Source organism: Vipera berus (genome assembly GCF_964194415.1).
Source record: "Vipera berus genome assembly, chromosome: 7".
Lineage (NCBI taxonomy): Eukaryota > Metazoa > Chordata > Lepidosauria > Squamata > Viperidae > Vipera > Vipera berus.
This window is the reverse complement of record NC_138209.1, coordinates 30,121,048-30,141,570: the sequence shown is the minus strand read 5'-3', so window position 1 is coordinate 30,141,570 and position 20,523 is coordinate 30,121,048. Positions and strand designations below refer to the sequence as shown.

General features: G+C 36.8%; 1 protein-coding gene and 1 pseudogene across 2 annotated transcripts in view; one reads left to right on the top strand and one right to left on the bottom strand.

Annotated features, from left to right (window-relative positions):
• Positions 1-10,441, top strand: part of HHIP (hedgehog interacting protein) — a gene marked incomplete at its 3' end in the record, with an annotated part of 90,407 nt that extends 79,966 nt beyond the window's left edge. Inside the window, exons 11-13 of the mRNA XM_081333261.1 lie at positions 1,846-1,927; positions 9,110-9,258; positions 10,248-10,441. Coding sequence (XP_081189387.1) covers positions 1,846-1,927; positions 9,110-9,258; positions 10,248-10,441 — 425 coding nt within the window. The remainder of the gene's footprint in view (positions 1-1,845; positions 1,928-9,109; positions 9,259-10,247) is intronic.
• Positions 10,442-19,107: 8,666 nt separating this feature from the next.
• LOC308670785 lies at positions 19,108-20,031 on the bottom strand (annotated as a pseudogene). The gene has a single exon. The product of its transcript is annotated as an uncharacterized misc_RNA (transcript).
• Positions 20,032-20,523: the final 492 nt, after the last annotated feature.

Here is a 20,523-nt window from a genome sequence, read left to right as displayed (position 1 = left end):
AAAGCAACTTCTTATTGTTTACAGTATATTAATTGGCATTTAGCCAAGAACTATCTTACGATTATTTAATATATTTTTATAAAATAAACTGAAACATAATTCCAGGAAGAGCCATTTGGTTCATTGTATGAGGTACATATTAATAACCAGCTTCCATTTGGACAAATTCAGTGAAGAAGAGCCAAATCATTCATAATATTAAAACAATATAATAAAATAGTAGGTAGCTGATATAGCCAATTATAAAACCTCAAATACTTTTGCAAATAATAAGGTCATCTGACAGCAGAAAATTTAACAGCAAACCTTTGTATAGATTTGCCCATAAATAGGGCTATATTTGAAGAATACCCTTTCTCTTCTAATTGTTCTACTTCAGAGAGTAGGATAATTCTATTTTAATTCACCATTGTTTTCCTCAGAGCCTCTAAAATGTGAGGGCTGAATTATGATTATTCAGTATGTAGAATACTTTCCAGGTATATTAAATTACAAGAATATCATCAACAAGAGTTATGGGAGTTAAAGCCAAAATATCTGGAGAACATCAGGTTGGAAAAACTACTATAGATAAATACTTTAAACTGTGCTCAGAAATTATAAAGGCAATGGAGGTATAAAAATGTGAAAGAAGCATATTTGTAACAGTTCCAATAGACATAGGTTGTATTATCTATGAGCAATATTTCTGGGGAATATTATAAACAGTAATTTGGAATAGTCTGAATGAGAAGCATGTGCACAATGGTTCAGCAGTTAAAGACACCGAGCTTGTCTGCTGCAAAGCTGACAGCCCAGGTTCAAGACCCAAGCATCACACGTAGGGGTGAGCTCCCTTTACTTGGCCCAGTGCTTGCCCACCTAGCAGTTCAAAAGCATGCAAATGTGGGTGGATAAATAGGCACCATTGGTGGGAAGGTAACAGCTTTTTGTGTACCTCAGCATACAGTCATGCTGGCCACGTGACCATGGAAATGTCTTCAGACAACACTGGCTACCTCAGCTAAGAAACAGAGATGAGCACTGCGCCTTAGAGTCAGACACGACTGAAAGAGGAAACCTTTACTTTTACCTTTAGATGAGAAGCATATAAAACAATAGAATTGGAAAGAACTATTCCATTAATTACAACTCCCTGCTCAGTGCAGGAATCCAGATTGAACCATTTTTTCCAGATCTATTCAGTATAGAATCCGCTAAGTATGTTACAATATATCTACTTAACATTTGTTTTTTTTCTATTTCTAAAAAAATCTTATGAATAAATTTGGCTCTCCAACCACTAAATTCCCAGTTTACATTATTAAATAATCTGTGAAGAAATGGTAAAGAAATATGAAGCGTACTTGATAATTCAGGTTACCAAATATTTTAGGAAAAATGCAATCAAAAGCATGCCTCACAATATTTCAGAAACTCAAGAACAAATTTGACTAAAGAACTGCAGAATTCCACCATTTTGTCAAAATGACTAAATGAGTTTCATGTCAGCACTTCTCCACATAGTCTTTTGACATCACAATACATAAAGAAAAAGGCCTCAGTTTGCATCACAACTATACAATGCTCACTTCATCATTTTTGTTATCTTCACTCTTTTTTCCCTACAGATGCCTCTGCCTTAGACTCATTTTCTAGTCTTAACTTCATCAAGTTATTTTATCTCAGCTTCTATTCGCAGTTTTAAAAATGAGGATATAAATTGATGCAATGGTCAATTTATATAATTTCTTCCATATAATAATATCCATAACATTATACTTTTCATCATAATGCATATGTTGCTTGGTATTTTTTTGGTGAATGCCAATATTTATTTATTTATTTAACGTGCTTAATTGACAGGTGAGGTTTACATCTTAGCAAGCAGTAAAAGCATGACACAGTCTCTCAATGGAAAACTCTATAAAATCATTGATCCCAAAAGGTAAGAAATGAATATGATGAGACATAAATCTAACAAATAAATAATAAAACTGAGAGCCAGTTTGATCCAGTGGTTAAGGCATCAGGCTAGAAACCAGGAAGCTGTGAGTTCTAGTCCTGCACAAGGCATGAAAGCCAACTGGGTGAACTTTTTTTAAAAAAATTCCATTTATATCCCGCCCTTCTCCGAAGACTCAGGGCGGGTTACAAGCTTAGCAGTAGCCTTCATTCTATGTATATGCCTGCTTATTAGGGCTTTCACACACACCCCAAGCGGCATTATTACAAAGTCAGCTTAATTGCCCCCAACAATCTGGGTCCTCATTTTACCTACCTCGGAAGGATGGAAGGCTGAGTCAACCTTGAGCCTGGTGGGATGCGAACCTGCACTAATTGCAGGCAGCTGGTGTTACTTACTAGCTCACTGCTCCACCAAGGGTTAGTCACTCTCTTTCAGCCCAATCCATCTCACAGAGTTGTTGTGGGGAAATTAGGAGGAAGGAGCATTAGGTATATTTGGTACCTTGAGATATTTATAAAATGATAAAGGTGGGATAAAAATAAATAAAATCAGTGGAATGCTACACCATGCACATATTTATTTGTATGTGTGCATTTTTGTATAGATGCTTCTCCATATATTTTTTTAAAAAATATGTGTTTTAAGTTTTTTATGAAAATATTCATGAAAAGTTTCTCTTTTTAATAAAATAGGGTAGGATCTAGTATGAATGATTGAAAATAAAGTTATAGAAATATATACTGCAAGGTCCGCAAGAACTGACAGCGGTATAGGGAAGGTGATCCTGGAGCATTTGCTTGTGGTAGGGGAGAAATAAAAAGCTTTTAAACTATAAATTAAATAACATTGCATGTCACAGAAAAAGTTATAATGATTTGTCATGGGTCTGTCATTGAAATGACATGTTATTAATTAAGAAGCAGATGTTTCTGTCAATCATGCTCTTCTATTTGTTTTGTTTATTAAAGATTTCTAGTGAAAGTATTTTTATAAAACAAATACTACTCCACTTCACTGAGATTGTTTAGTCTGTTGGTGTGTGGATTTAGGTGAATTTTACACCTTTAATCCACTATTAGTTTCTGATTACAGAGAGGTTGTTTATTTGACCCTGGATTTGTGCTCTTGTTACCCCACCATTTAGAGTGGCCTGAAATTGGCATTTCTTAAAGGCCAGACCTCTCAAAGCAAAACTCTCTGTTCACTACTTAATGTGTGGCACATCTGTGTGGAATAAGATCAGGGGGAACAATGCAGTAACATAAGGGCAACAAATACTTTGAAATATATATTAAATGAAAATGATGAAGAAAAGACGTTTTATAGGGTTACCATTTCTTATATGTTTACATGAGCATAAAATTACACTTAAAGCCTTACTAACATTCTCAATGCAACTTTAAAGTGATGAGTCTCAGTTAAAAGTATACCAAAAAAAGAATAATAATATATAGTTAGAGCAGTCGCCTTTTTCCACCATGTCTCCCAAGTTCTGTTTTCTCATGAATATGCAAGCTTGACAGTTTGCATGAATTGCATGTTTGCAGCAGAATCTCATGCCAGTTGTTGAGGGTAAAAGGTTGAATGATGGATCTCTTGTTTAATGGCAATGGTAGGATTTCAAGGGCAATGCATGTAAAAGTGAACCTTTCTCTATGCAAAACATCAAAATGAGGTATGGAAAGGAATTATTACACTGAATTAAACCATTTTCCATAGAAATATACCAAGTATTGATTTCTCAAACCAAGGAAAAATTAGTACAATAAACATTCTGATTAGTTAATATTTTTTTTCTACGATAGTATTGCATTGTCTTAGGGCATTTGGTATAATAAAGCGTTGGAGTAATATGATGTTTGTGGGGGAATATATTAATAGTCATGGTATTCATCGATAATATCAGTGATGGTTTAATTACTGGTGGTAATATTTTTCTAGTTGAATGAAAACAGAATTGATTTTTTAAAAATGGCTTCCAAAGGAATATTCATTGGATCATTTTTTAAAAATTCTTATCAGAAATTCCATATATAGTATACTCAGGTAGAAGACTACCTGCGGATAAGCCGAACCCAATTTGGGGGGTATATTTTGGCACCTAAAATTGTTAGCTTCTTTGCAAGTTTATATATGGTAAATTTGAAGAAGCATTTGAGAGTTCCAGGCTTTCCCAGTTAATTTGAGGAATGAATGGCACAATGGCAAAAGAATCATTTGTTATCCCAAAGCAGCCTTTCCCAGCTGGAATTTTCCAAATGTGTTGAAGTATAACTCCCCAAATTCTTAGCCGGTATGCCTGTAATATATTGGGCTTAGTCTTACTCAAGTATATCATGTGGGGTTAATTGCTGGAAGGTTGCTTAAGCAGGGAAGCTGGCTAACGGCTCCCAGCTCCTCAGACAACCCGTCTCCAGCGCCACCATTGGCTGCTTCTAGGGCAGCAATAGGTTGCTTTAAACCTATTGGCCGCCACCTAGGGCCAGGGTATAAATTGCTGCATTCGCAGACCTGTTTCTCAGTTCAGTTCCTACAACCAAATAAAGAATGTTTCTTGCTGAACTCACTCGCCTCTTCTCGTCAATCAAGCAACAAACCCAGTATCTAACAACGCCCATCTGAAAAACATGGCCCACACATTTAAAGCAATAGAATAACATACATTTCAGGTAATAGCAGAGATTTTCCCTTATTTAGTGTTCATACCTGCATGTAGCCTCTATAGATAGCAGGCAAATTAATATTGCTAGGCTATCTAAAATAAAGAGATGTTTCTTAAATTAAGAAAGCCCTAGTATAAGGATATAGCAGCTTTATTTTTATGTGTGGACAGATTTTTGAAATATTTTAAGAAAGCTACATCTAACTAAGATGTAGGGAATCCATTTTCAATTGCTATAATTTCCAGCATTCCAAAAAACATAAACACCATGCATTCCACACCCTGCCTTTTCTTTTTTTTTCCTCTCTCCCTACTTTTATTTAAAGCTTTATTTGCTCATTCATTCCTTTCCTCTTAAGAAGGCACGTTTCCTGTTTAAAATTTTTAAATAATATTTGGTTAGCTATTAACTATATTTTGTCCATTTCATTTAGTAATATTTCTGCAGGGATAGCACAAACTGGATGTTATAATGCTTCAAAATCATTTAAAAATTACTCTTTTTGGATGGGATTTATTTTTTATGTTGTCCTAATAAACATAATTACTCAGATTTGTCTAAATTTACCAAGCATTGTCTTTCCAACAAATACCTGGCTTGTCTCGCCAACAGAAGATTAAAGAAAGGCAGAAGAATATCAATTATCCTTGACTTAATACTGATTATTAATATGAAAGATCTTATTGAGACTAGCAGAAATATTGGGTGAAATAACCATGTAATGCTGAAGGTATGGTCTTAAACTGAAACAGAACATGTATCTTGGATTTTTGAAAAAGTGAATCTTAATATATTCATAGCAATGTAAGCAAGATTCTATAGCAGAGAAAGTTAGTGGGAGAAATTGCTCAATTCAGCTAAATAATTCCAATGAGAGAAAAAAGCAAGAAGGCAACAGAAGACTCCAATGTTGTTGTTGTTAGTTGCGAAGTCGTGTCCGACCCATCGCGACCCTATGGACAACGTTCCTCCAGGCTTTCCTGTCCTCTACCATCTTCTGGAGTCCATTTAAGCTCACGCCTACTGCTTCAGTGACTCCATCCAGCCACCTCATTCTCTGTCGTCCCCTTCTTCTATTGCCCTCAATCTTTCCCAGCATTAGGCTCTTCTCCAGTGAGTCCTTCCTTCTCATTAGGTGGCCAAAGTATTTGAGTTTTAGCTTTAGCCGAAGACTCCAATATAGCTGTTTAAATCTTAGTAAAGATCTGAAAACAAGAAAAGAAATATGCATGGAATGGAAAAATTGCCCTCCCAAAGGAAAAACATAAACAGTCGCTTAAAACTCTAGAGTTGGTGTCAGAAAGCAAAAGCTCAGAATGAGCTGATGTTAATAAACCTTCTTAAGATATGTTCAAAGAAAAAGACAAAATATTATACCAGCTGTTCAGTGAAGAAGGCAAAGCAGTAAAGATAACAAAGGAAAGAGAACAATTCAACTTCTGTGTTAAATCAGTCTTAAAATAAAAAACATGCATTGCTCCAGGAAACGGATGGGAAAGATGAAGGAGCAGAACTGAAGATGAAGATTGATAGAAATATGGTTTTGGAACAGAAAGTAAAGTTTAAATCTCTAGGACCAAATGAATTTCTTTCTAGTAAGCAGAAGTAGCTAATGTCCTGGCAGAACTTTTAAATATTATGGCTAAGAAATGCTGGAGAACTAATTAAATGTTAAATGATTAAAGGAGAGAAAAATGTCCCTATCTTCATTAACTATAGACCAATCACTCTTAAGAGTGATTAGAATTCCTAGAGCAAACCATAAAGTGACTTGGAACATAGGTTGTCTGCAAACTGAAGTCAACAGTATGATACAGGTAGGAAAAATCAAACACAATTTTAAACTACACTAAGGGAATATGATTTTCAAATCATTAGGTGTAATTGTTCCATTTTATTTTGCATTAGCCAGACTCCATTTCAACTATTATGCTCAGACCTGGGCACTATTTTATGAAGGATACATACAAACTGGTACTGATTGTTCAGAATGAGCTAGGTTCTATTAAGAGAAATGGAGGTAAAACAGAGTACTTAGTTTTGAGCAGTCTAAACAGAAGATGGGGAGATTATGAAAACATTTTTCAAATGCTTGAAAGAATGTCACAAAGAAGGTCCAGAGTTGTCCACTATCATTTAAGAGTGCAAGACACAAAATTCATTTAAGTTATAGTTATACAGATTCTGATTTAATGCTAGAAAAAAATGCTAGCAATAAAATTAATATAATAGAAACAGTGACCCAAATGAGTGGTTTCCTCAATGTATTCAAGTAAAGACCAGACAGCCATCTCTCAGAAACAGTTTAAACTTGACTCTTGCAGATATCAGATGATTTGACTTGACTTATAGCCCATTTCAAATTTATGAATGTATGATTTACTAATAAATAAAATACTAAGATATATTAAAATATATTTTATTTTACTTATTAATCATGTATTCTTAAATTAATGCAAAAGCTATCCACAAAGAGCAATTAAAAAAAGAAATCCATCCAGGTGGATTATGTCATCCCCTTCAACAAAAATATAAGTAAACCTTGAAGTCATTTGCAATTCTTCAGGCTACTTTAGCTTTAAAAATGATAACTGATTGGCATGCTTGCCTAACTATATGCACTGAAGATTTTTTTTTTACAATAAATCTCCTTGAATATGTAAGCCCAAACATAACTTCAGAGCAACAGTCCATTTCCATCTCTCCTCCCCTGCATGTTCCATTCGTCTTACATCGACTACTCTGTGGCCTTCCCTTTATAAGGCAAAAATACCTATCTGTTTATATCTTTCTGTTTTCTGATGTGTGCGAAGAAACCCGTGCGGCTGCTGTCATAAAGTATGTAATACATAATTGAGCAACTTTAGGTCCACCAGCCAGTTCTTTCCTGATTCATCCGTCAAAGTGCGATGCAAGTGCCCCGCCCCCCTAAATTGATAAATTCCCACAGTGCCTGTTGACCCAGCTGCCAAGGCCTCATCCAGCAGGTGTTGTTTTTATGACCACCCTGACAGTAATACAAACTGTTTAGCAGTTGCATTGACCTCACAGCTATTAACACTGATACAGACTTCATCTGTATAGCTAGTTTTCAAATATGACAGAATTGCTTAAAGACTCGAGGTCATGAACAAGTATACCATATAAGAATAAATTTGATATGCTGCTGAGCTTTAAAAAAAATCTTTCTTTTCCTTACTTCCCACTTCATTCCCTTGCAGTAAATCAAGTAATGAGCACTTGGCAAACTTCCCAGTAAGAAAGCAAATGTACCGAAAAATACCTGAAAGAGGGCTGTATTTATTCTGAGAAAAGTAGATGTTTTTCTATGTTCCGCTGGTGATTCTGTACTATAACATATTCCCATTGTTATAATTTGAAGATGATACATTTTTCTTCTCATCACTAGGATAACTAGGATCATGATCATTTTAATGCAGTTGCTCCTGATAAGGGACAGATGAAATTAGGTTTAAAGCAGTTTTGTTCTAATAAATGCCCTTCAAATATGCCGGTATTGTATAGGTTGCCAGAGATCCAGGGATTTGTAGCTCTAGCATAAGAAATGCATGTAAGGTGTTTTAGCTAATCCTTCACGTAACAATTATGTGGTCTCCAATATTTTTGACTCAAGGTTGATTCAGTCTTCCATCCCTCCATCTTCCATCCATCTTCCAGTACAATGGAGACCCAGATTGTTGGGGGCAATATGCTGACTCTGTAAACTGCTTAGAGAGGGCTGTAAAGCTCTATGAAGTGGTATATAAATCTTAAGTGCTATTGCTATTTTGTATTATAATATTCAACTATAAAAGATTCTGTTTAACTCTGGCTACTTTCCATAGAGTTACCTAACATTCCAAATCTAGAATATAAAATTGAGAAGCACATTTGAAACACATTCATGAACACTAAGACAGATGCTGACTTATGAGCTAATCACATTTTGTTAGTTTATGGTTCAGTGTATTAAGTGAACACTGAGGACTGAATGAATTAAAGCTCAATTAAAAGCATGCATGAATAAAATGTGCCATGAACACTTAAGTGTTCTTATGTGAACTTCCTGTATGTGGTTGTCAATATGAAATTGGAATACATCTTCATATGTGTATCATTTTTATAATAATTATTGCTATTACACAGCAATATTATACAGTTTGAAAGGACCTCAAGTTGGTTTAACTAATATTTAGGGAACTAATTTTGAACAGCCTTTGTTGACAAAATAAGGTTTTTTTTAGCATTTTAAAAAATATTTTTGCTTGGTATAGTAGCAATGTTTGTTAAATAACATACTGGATTATCATAATTAAACTCTGAAAATTAAAATACCCATTTCTTGCACTTTCCAAAAATACTGCTACATGGTCCATTTTAAACATTTAAACATTTTTGGAGAACAAAAATGAAGACTGCAAAAATGAAGATATATGCAAATTGTTTATATTTGATCCTGACATTTAAATAGATGCATTGCCTGTATTTTTTCCCATAGGCCTTTAGTTCCAGAAGAATGTAAAAGAACAGCATTTCCTGCCCAAATATTGACATCTGAATGCTCAAGGCATTGCCAAAATGGGCATTGTACTCCCACTGGAAAATGTTGTTGTAATCAAGGCTGGGAAGGTGAATTCTGCCGAACTGGTTGGTATTCTATTCATAGTAATTGCTGAACATAGCAAGCCAATAACAATTTCTGACATTTTTAAATATATATATTTATAATGAATGGTAAGAAAATGTCTAGAAGAAGAGACTAAGAAAGCCTGATTTATGAATTCAGAATTCATTTAGCAACATTCCTAGATGCCATGTGACCACAAGGCAATATTATGCTCAAGATTTCACCCTACCAAGATGATTAAAAGTGACATTCTTAGATAATTCAACGCAGTTTTAAATCGGAAATACCTATACTCAGAAATGCCCCATTGGACTCAATAGGACTCCCCGGGAATACATATAAATTTGTAGCCTGAGCTTTTCAAATTTTGTGCCTTGCACTGAAGTCCTGTGAGCTGCAGGCACCAGATTAGAAATGTTGAAGTATGGGAATAGATTCATCAACCTCTGAAGAGATATTTATATTATTCACTCACAAGAGTTTCTGTAATCCTCTGTAAAGAACTTAAAGCCTGTATTGAAACAAACTCAAACATCTTGTTTAAATATTTAATTGCCATTTTAAAACTTAGTTTTAGAGTGAATAAATGATCATAATTGGAGTTTCTTGCACATCAAGACATTTTCTACACAGAAAAAGGACATTGAATTGTATACGTTGCATGACATCAGATAAGCAGAACATGTAGTTTAGTTTTAAACATTAAGATATAGCAACAGTGGTGGGATTCAGCCAGTTCGCACCACTTCGGCAGAACCACTAGCTAATTTTTTGTTGCCCAGGGCCAGAATGGAGTTCCGGAAGCGGCATCCCCACAGAGAACCGGTTGTTCACTTATTTGAATCCACCACTGTATAGCAATATAGTTTCATTGTAACCAAATGGGTTTAGTGTTCGAAATGTTGTCTGAAATAACCTCATACCACCATTATGATAGTGACATTTTTGCCTCTGCATGTTTTGCTTCAGATACCAACAGAGGATTTTAACATTTAAATTTTTTTTACAGCAAAGTGTGATCCAGTCTGTCGACATGGTGGTGTCTGCATACGACCAAATAAATGCTTGTGTAAAAAAGGATACCTTGGTTCTCAATGTGAACAAATGGACAGAAACATCCGAAGAGTGACAAGGGCAGGTATTTTTGATCAAATCATAGACATGACATCTTATTTGCTGGATCTAACCAGCTACATTGTATAGTTTCTGGGACTATTTAGAGACTACATTTCAATGGGCATTTATTTTTGAATCTTCTCTTTCCTTTTATTTGTAAAGACTGTTTTCCTGCTTTGAAATTCCAGTGATTCCTTTGGATTTGTAAATCTGTCTTTATTTTCAGAAATGTACTCGTACACTTACAAATATCTGATTGCATAATTAGTGGAACATTAACATTACATTTTTCAGGTGGAATAATTTACATGGAAATTCCACTGGAAGCTACAGAAAATATCATTGATGTCACTATGAATTCTTTGATGTTCTACCAATGTTAAGTCTATAATTATTTTATTATTGCAATCAGAAAGGAGTTCTGAAATTTTGGACATAATTAGAAAAAAAGAAAAAGTACAAAAAAATGACAAATGGATTCATATCATCTAATGTTACACGTGACCATTTTTTTCTTCAATTAAAAGCTTTTTTTAATGCTTAAGAAAGCTAATATAGCAAGAGCTACAGGCATTCCTTGTCTAATAACCATAACTGGGCCCAGCAACCTTGTCATTTAGCAAAGCAGTCACTAAGCAAAACCATGACTGCTTCAAAGTTTTCCTTTGCTTTACTGACCTGTGAAGGTCACAAATATCAGAATTAGTTGTAAGTTACTTTTTCTTCACCATTGTAACTGCAAGTGATAGCTAAATGAGGTAATTGTTAAACAAGGACTGTGTTGCAATTGTTCAAACGACTAGAGAAATCACTGTTACTTTGTGAAAAACATGGCCATATGAATCCACTTTTCCCACTATAGCTCTGTTTCATAACTCCTTCATGCATTCTTATATAGGCAGTTCATTATAAGTTTGTAATCTTCACCTCTATCATTGTAACAGAATGTTATGCACTTAACTGCTTTACCTAACATACATGCAAGTCTGGCTGTCACAGCTTGATTTCCACACTGTGTTAATTTTTTTAACAATTAAATTATATCCGTATATTTTAAAAACAATAATTCTAAAAGGTCTGCTTTTTATTGAATATCTTATTTAATAATGGGCACTGGGTTTGTTTTACATATTTATATGATTTTATTTTATTTTTTATAATATAGATATCACCTAGATGAACAGCATTGTAAAATACTAAAATTATATGTTCCTTCATCTTAATTGGAGCGTACAAGAGCAAGCACATTCTTTAATGTATTGTGGACTAATATAGACCTATATTATGATGTCATTCTTTGTTTATAATCCACAAAGTAGTAGTACCAACTAATTGGTCATTTTAAATACAGATAAAATACTTGCCACTGTATCAGGACTGGCCCTCTACATATATTATTACAAAATTCACACTAAATAAAACCTTGCCAAATAACAAGTCACTTTAACTAAAAAAATTGTGTAAGAGAACATGTATAAAAACAGCAAAAAATATTATTGCCAAATATGGTTTAAAATGTAAATGCTTCTTGGAGAATAAACAGAATATTGTTTCATTTTTGTAAATGTATCAATAAACTTGGTGTACATGCTGTATTCATAATTGTTAATGTTTTGATTGATATTTCCTCAGAATTTTAAATGTTATTTCTGTGATACTTGGGACTGGTCAGAGTAGCTCATTCTTGTAGCAGATATGAATTTCTCTTTGTGCTATTGTTTTTACAGAGAAGTCTTCTCACACTGGGAAAAGGAATGAATATGTGTGTTCTTCATAACACAACTCATAAAACGCCTGTCCCTTTTGCAGTACTGTGCAAAGATGTTAAGCAATGCATTGCTTGAATATGGCTTTAGTAGACAAGAAGGCCTATAGGCTGAAATAAAAATATTTCTTATATTTTAATAAAACTACAATTTGTACCCAGAGTGCATAAAGTAAACTGTCCTTGATCAAATATCCCTGCTTAAGCAAGAGCAGAAAAAACATCAGACTTACTGTCCACCTTGGGTTTAAAGTAGCTTCCTGACAAATGGAAATTGGTTGAGAAATCTTGGTTAAGTGCTTAGCGAATAAGGAACTGTATTTAAAAATATGCATAATTATTATATTAAATAATTATAGAGCTGTGGTGGCACAGTGGTTAGAATGCAGCTTTGCAGGCTGACTCTGATCACTGCCAGGTTCAAGGCTGACTCAGCGTTACATCCTTCTAAGGTCAGTAAAATGAGAACCCAGATTGTTGGGGGCAATATGCTGACTCTGTAAACCACTTAGGGCTGTAAAGCACTATGAAGCGGTTTATAAGTGCTACTGCTATTATTACACGTTGTAGACCAACTTACCCTCTACTCAGAATTAAATGAGCATGGAAACTAAATTACTCTGTTACCCCAGAAGAGCATTTTCTTCCAATCATACACACACCTTATTGGCTAGATCGTGTGACAGATTTTGTGATGAATCTTACAAGTGCTTGCATCTGTAGTTTGATAGTGACCCCTTATGTCCATTGCTTTTTCCTTTATTGTCTTTTTACTGAATTGCTTCATGAAAAGTTTTACCATTAAAAAAAGCACCCCATGAACTATTTGTGTACGTCAGCTTTATTTGTTCAATATGGCAGAGGTCCCCAAACCTTTGGGCATCAGGAACCAGTTATCTGAAGAAAGGTTTTTCCGTGGACCAGAGGGGGACGTGGTTTTCTCTGCTGTCTGCATCCCGCAGATGGGGCTTTGCTTGTTTATGTGGCCCAGTTGCTGGCATGCCGCGGCCCAGTACCAGTCCACGGACCAGGGGTTGGGGACCCCTGCAATATGGCATTGATAGTACAGACTCTGAACTTCCAGAGAAAGAGATAACTACCTAATTCTGTCAGTGCTGACAGTTTTTATACATGCATTTTGTAGCTTTGCCAGAATAAAAATAAGAATTTAGAATTTTAAGTAATTGTGTCCTTGTGGAGAAGAACAGTTATTTCTATGTTTACACAATTTCAACCATTTTAAGAAAATAGTTTTTGTTCTTACACTACTAAAACAGTTAAAGAATGAAGTTTGTTGCAGTAATGAGATACCCAGAAATCATTGCTTGAAAATTAAAATATTGAAGCAAGTAAATATACAGTAACAAAGTCCACCAAGGAACTCAAAAACATAGAATAAGCAGAATCAGTCATTTGCAACTATTGTAAAAAATAATAAATAATGTCTGGTTGCAGTGCTTGTATGGTAATAGTATAATGTCTATTTTGTGACACTGAAATGGTGTAACAATTAGTAAAATGTTCAATTAGGATAAAGAGATTAAATCTGAATGTCTAAGTAGGCATTCCATCTAATGAAAACAGATTTTCGTCTGCTAGGTTCCTGGGAATATATAGTTTACCATCTCATTCATCTGCAACAACTGGAGATTTGAGTCAAAATGATGAAATGAGTATGATTTGTGACGACCTCTGCTCTTATATGCTTGTATGCAAACTACAACATGCAGAAATAGACAGAATTTATATTACAACATGATGTATATTTTATAATTTATCTATTATTTCTGCACTTTTCAAAAAGAAAAGATAGAACAATCATTACAACATGCATTTTATGTATTTATGACTATTCAGAATAAGAAACTACAGTACTTTGTTTTTACTGAACAGCCTTCTGCATGCAGATCTGATAGGAATTAGAATCAGAATTCTCTATTAGCCTTGTTATAATTGCAACATATCTAGTAACAACAATTTGTGAAAGGACGTTTAGGTATTAATAGATCACATATTTCAGTTGTCTAAGCTAATAATTATGGAATGAGGTAGAGAATGGAGTTGTGGAAAACACATAGAACTAAATAAAATGTTACTTTGGATTATATTCTAGATCTGCCCCCTTCCTTTACTCACTAAAATAAGATATTGCAATTGTCACAGGATAGGTTGCATGATTTTTTAAATTTATTTTTTTTTGCACAATGACTGTATTGGGCAGAGTGGAAAGATCAGTCTTACACAGGTGAATAGTAGTGGGATTTAGGAGATAATTTTTAAGTTTAGAGATATTTAATGATATAAACTATGACATAATAAATTTGCAAAAAAATTGGCAGCTGCATATCATATCTGGGTCACAGGCTGTCTAGACCCCTAAACTTTCCTGTCTCCCCTATATTTATTATGCAAGTGTAGATTTGGTTACAGCCTTCATTCAAGTTATAAACTGAGATAATTTGTAAAAATAATTTACCATTCTTCTGGCAATTTACTAGGCAGGATGCAAAGAGGAGACAGAAAAAAATAGTGGTGGCTCATTCCCTTTTGTTTCTGGCCTAGCCTATTGACATTGACAAGTCCCTTTCAACACATTATTATACCAGGGAGGACCCATCCAAACGACCAGCCCTCAACAGAAAAAAAGATGTTTTCCACTTTTGCTGGTGGCACACAAAAGCAATTGTCCTACACCTCATCACGAATTAGAAAATATCAGTAATTTTAATTTTATTGTTGCTTGAAAAATGGTTACTACCATGTTTTCCCCAAAATAAGACGTATCCTGAAAATAAGCCCTAGCTTGATTTTTACGTGTGTGCCTAATATAAGCCCTACCCCCTCCCCAAATAATCTCTACTTAAGACCTTGCCCACTCTGTCCCACCATCTGGTTGTAGTACACACATAAAAATCAAGCTGGGGTGGGGATGGGGAGGTGGAGTTGCCCCACACGCCACGCACCTGCTTACCTCAGGCCCCCGCAGCTAGGTCTCCAATTCCCCAATGTTTGCCTTGCACCAGCAGCCCCATCCACTTCTGGTTGTTGGTGGTCATTTGCGACAGGCCACATGGTACGTCACACTGGTTCCGCCGCTTGTGGCAGGACACTATGTGGCGCATCACACCAGGGAGGCCTGGCTGCAGTGGTCCTGAGGTAAGGAGGTAAGACATTCCCCTAAATAAGACCTAGTGCCTCTTTTGGAGGCAAAAAAAATATGAGACTGGGTCTTATTTTCAGGAAAACAGGGTACTACCTTTTTCGCATGATAAAGAAGGAAACAAGTAACAATCAAATTTCAGTGCTTATATTAAGAGGATTTCTTGGGTTTTTTGATAGAAATTAACAGATTGACAGATTTTGTTTTCCTGGGCTTCAAGATCACTGCAGATGGGGACTGTAGTCAAGAAATTAAAAGACTCTTGCTCCTGGGGAGGAAAGCCATGGCAAATCTAGACAGCACACTAAAAAGCAGCGACATCACCCTGTCAACAAAAGTGCGTATAGTCAAGGCTATGGTCTTCCCAGTTGCAATGTATGGCAGTGAAAGTTGGACCATAAGAAAGGCTGAGCGCCAAAGAATTGAGGCCTTTGAACTATGGTGCTGGAGAAGACTCCTGCGAGTCCCTTGGACTGCAAGGCAATCAAATCGGTCAGGCCTAGAGGAGATCAATCCTGACTGCTCTTTAGAAGGCCAGATCCTGAAGCTAAAACTCAAATACTTTGGCCACCTAATGAGAAGGAAGGACTCACTGGAGAAGAGCCTAATGCTGGGAAAGATCGAGGGCAATAGAAGAAGGGGACGACAGAGAATGAGGTGGCTGGATGGAGTCACTGAAGCAGTAGGCGTGAGCTTAAATGGACTCCAGAAGATGGTAGAGGACAGGAAGGCCTGGAGGAATGTTGTCCATAGGGTCGCGATGGGTCGGACACGACTTCGCAGCTAACAACAACAACAAGGGGGAGTACATAATAATTTTACATTTGTCAAAATAGTATTATATTAATCTTTTAAGACACTTCTGATCAGGGACTATAATCAAGAATTAAGAAGAAATTTCAAGGTACCTGAGACTTTAGACATCATGATATTCCTTGCTGTGTTACATTTTAAAAGTTCATTGGAGACAGGAGAAAGTGTAGACTCCACACAAAGTGGTGTATGATGTATATGAAGACTAATTTCATGTGACTAATGAAAGAAATAATCAGATACTCATTTCTCCTGAGATGAATAACAAACAGTGATACTGTAAAATCAATCCAGGTATCAAGTATTAATCCTTACAGAAGAAAACTTGCAATCTTGAAAGCTATGAATACCCAAAATCTAAAGGCAAAAAGAGAAGATTTTAATGGCTTTTTATTATTTAAAAAACTACCATCCAAACCAGATCTAGCAGTAATTTCTGACCACACATTTGTAGAAATCCTTATTCTCTACATAGCACTTTATTATTAAAATAGTCTTATATATGTATATTATAAAATTACAAACCAAAAAATAATGGGGACTTTTTTCGACAAAGAAAGAAATGTAGTGTGTGAATACTCTTGGTATTACTTGGTAATACTCTTGATGCTCTATTTTGAGAACTCTATATTGTTAATTAATGTCACTTTAACATATTACATATTTGTATTTCTTCTACAACTTGTCATGCTTTGTTTTCTTGCTTCACAATAAAATACACTTTTTAATCTTTCTAACAATGTTTGCTGTATCACTCACCACTCCTAAAAATATATATATATATTTGGAAATTTATTTTGAAGGACTGTCATGAAAGAGAAAAATATGTTTCTAATATGTCCTGGATAAGTGAGGAAACAAAATAGATATTTTTCAGTGCTTTAATGCCATACAATCTTCCTTATTTCAGATGCTACCATGGTTCATAGGTAAAGGTAAAGGTAAAGGTTCCCCCGCACATGCGTGCTAGTCGTTTCCGACTCTAGGGGCCGGTGCTCATCTCCGTTTCAAAGCCGAAGAGCCAGCGCTTGTCCGAGGACGTCTCCATGGTCATGTGGCCGGCATGACTAGACGCCAAAGGCGCATGGAACGCTGTTACCTTCCCACCGTAGTGGTCCCTATTTTTCTACTTGCATTTTTACGTGCTTTCGAACTGCTAGGTTGGCAGAAGCTGGGACGAGTAACAGGCGCTCACTCTGCTACGCGGCACTCGGGATTCGACCCGCCAAACTGCCGACCTTCTGATCGACAAGCTCAGCGTCCTAACCCACTGAGCCACCGCGTCCCTTACCATGGTTCATACATTACAATAAATCAAAAATCATAGCTATAATTTGTTGAATACACCACATATAATAAATCCTAAATAATGTTTTACAATTGCAGTGTCTAGCTTCAAACTATATGCCAATCTAAGAGTAGACATTATAATTTATTGCAATCCATTAAGCCAATCATTCTTGTATAAACAGCTGTGGCAGCGTTTAAAATTTTGATAATCCTTCAAATTATTAGACAATTCTGTTGATGGGTTCTTATGCACTCTGTAGTAAACTACTATTAATGGGAAGGTAATAGTATTAGACACCCTCAGCTGGCCTGATAAAGTTTGTTGGACTACAATACCCAGAATTTCAACCAATATAGTTATTATAGTCCATTGTCTCTGAATTCTATTCTGCTTAGGCAAAGTTAAGTGAAAGGTGCTTCTCATAACCTGTATACATTTATCTGGGAGCAAGTTCCATTGAAACAGATACATTTTGCATTCTCCCCTGGCCTTCTGGGAATGTCTAAAGGCTTGGCTCTGCCATCTTCTTGGGGCTTACAGAAGAGCATGTAGTCAAGGAGCTGGTTAGTGCTCTGAAGGCCCTCCTCCACGTTTTATTTAACTTTTAATGTTGAATTTCCCCTCAAATACAATTTATATATAGTTTTTATGTTTAATATTTTACTTGTACACCATCCAGAGTTCCTCTGTGAGAGAGATGGGCAGTTTCAGAAAGAAAGAAAGAGAAAGAAAGAAAGAAAGAAAAAGAAAGAAAGAAAGAAAGAGAAAGAAAGAAAGAAAGAAAGAAAGAAAGAAAGAAAGAAAGAAAGAAAGAAAGAAAGAAAGAAAGAAAGAAAGAAAGAAAGAAGAAAGCCATATAAAAATGAGTGAGATAGTTTGGTCATGCAGACAGATAAAAGATGACCTACAAAGCAATTGAAGGAAGCAGAGTATTGGGCTGAGAAAAAGGGAATGACCAAGAAAATCATTGCAGGATGAAGTTAAAGAGATTCTCAGAAAGAAATTAGAACTTTTATTCATTCACTGTACAGAGAATTCAGTGATACAATTCAGTAAATGATGACACTGAAATATTGTTCCCAGCGACATTGCAACAGCCAAGTCTTTCTTATTCAGCTCCAAACTATGTAGAAAACACTTTATTTCCTAAATACAATGCTTAAAAACTCTCTCCCCTCCTGAAAAACACTTCCATTTAGCTGAGTATCATTTCTCTGAAAATATATGAGATTATAATTTTACTGTTAGATTTTTGGTTCACATTTGTCTTCAGGGCTTTTTTTCTCAGAACGCTCAGAACGGCGTTCCGGCATCTTTTTTTTTTTTTGCACAAAAAAAAGCTTTTGCACAAGCTGTGCTACTCCCTCTATTGGCTTTCAAAAGCCTATTGACTTTTGAAAGCCAATAGGAATTGCTGCTGAGCACGCCAAAAGACCCGGCCGGCAAATGTTGGAAGGCGAGTTGGCAGAAACTTTGTACCCCTCCCTGCTGCCCAACTACACCATCTCAACTAGGTAAGTAAGAGATCCAGCAGAGATTGACATTTATAAAGTTTTATTTAAAAAAAACATACTCCTTATAAAAACGGTTTAACATCTTCGTGCTGGCAATAACCCCAGAAATACAGTTTGGGGCTGCTTTGTCCAATTCAGGCCACCGTCTGGTGCTTCTCCTTTAGGTCCCAAGGGGGGCGGCTTAGCGTGCATCTCCAAACTACGTCCATGTTAGTCTTTCCCCAGCTGTGCCTTCTTTGCGTGATGAAATCCAGACATGGAGCTGCAGCTGGCATTGTTGCTAGAGGGCGGCCAAGTGGGCAGCGCAGTTGAACCCCAGGGGTTTAGAGGGGGCTTGGGGAGGCAGCCAGGGGTGGCTGCATCAGATACCTCACAGCCCTGCAGCCCATAAATAGCCACAATGTCTGGGAAGTCCCCCAGCGAGTGCTGAAGGCCAGTGTCCAGCTTCCTTGGCATGGTGGCAAAGGCAGGGGGGCTTGGTGTGCTGTAGACCAGGCTGCTGCAGGGTGCTGCTGTGTCCCCCATCACATAGCCACCGCCGCCACCAGCCGGGGCCAGCCCTGACTGGCTGGCAGTCCCATGGAGCTTGTCAGGCGAGCCGGCGCAGGTGGACATCCATCTGAGGGATGCTGACGGCCCCGGCAGGGAAGCGGGGGAGAGTCCGCCGGGCTCCTGGCCAGCCCGGCTCCTCCGCCTTGGTCAGTACTTGTAGTCCGGGTAGCCGAGCATGTGGCACACCCAGAGCCTCTTGGCCTAGTCAATGAAGGGCCGCTTCTAGGCAGCATTGAGGCACTGCCAGGCGGTGCCCAGCCGCTTGGAGATCTCTGAGTTGTGCAGCCGGGGCTGCTCCTGCACAATCCGCCGCCACTGCTCGCACAACCAGACCATGAAGGCGTTCATGGGCCGCTTTACCTTCTCCGGCCAGGCTGGCGAGGGCGGCGGAGGTGGGGCTGGCTGGAATGGGCCCGTCACCCAGCCGCTGGCGGGCACCTCCGGGGTGCAGAAGCCCACGAACATCTGCCCATCGGGGAGAGCCCAACTAGAGAGCCTCGAGAGGTCCCTTGGCTGGAGCAGCCGGCAGCAAGCAAGCCGCAGAGATTGACCAAAAAGTTCATCTCGGGTCTGAATTCCCATGCAGTGAAAAGGAGAGGGCTTGTAACTTCTGGTTGTAGTTATCCACGTTTCTGCACACTGAGATAATCAGTCACTTGTACAAATACAGAGCCTATCGTGCTTTTATATTTATATGGAATAGATACATTACCTGAAAATTTAGGGGAGAAAAAATTGTGTATATATGTATTTTGGTTCTGACTTTAGAAGCATTTGTCATGTCTGCACTGCCAATTGTACTGTCAATTATATACCTATAAATACATCACTCGTGACATAATTTTTGGAATGTCTAAAAAATTTGAACCAGAAACTCATTTCCCATTGTTTGTGTATATATAGAAAGTAAACCCTGAAACAGATTTGGAAAGAGCAAGGACTTTGATTAAATGGAAATGTTGCTAAGCATAGAACTGTTGAGTTAATTTGCAGCTGTTTCTTCTGTTTTCTTTTTATGTACTTATGATTTTAAATTGCATTTTAAAATCAGCTAAATTGAATAGGAATAAGATT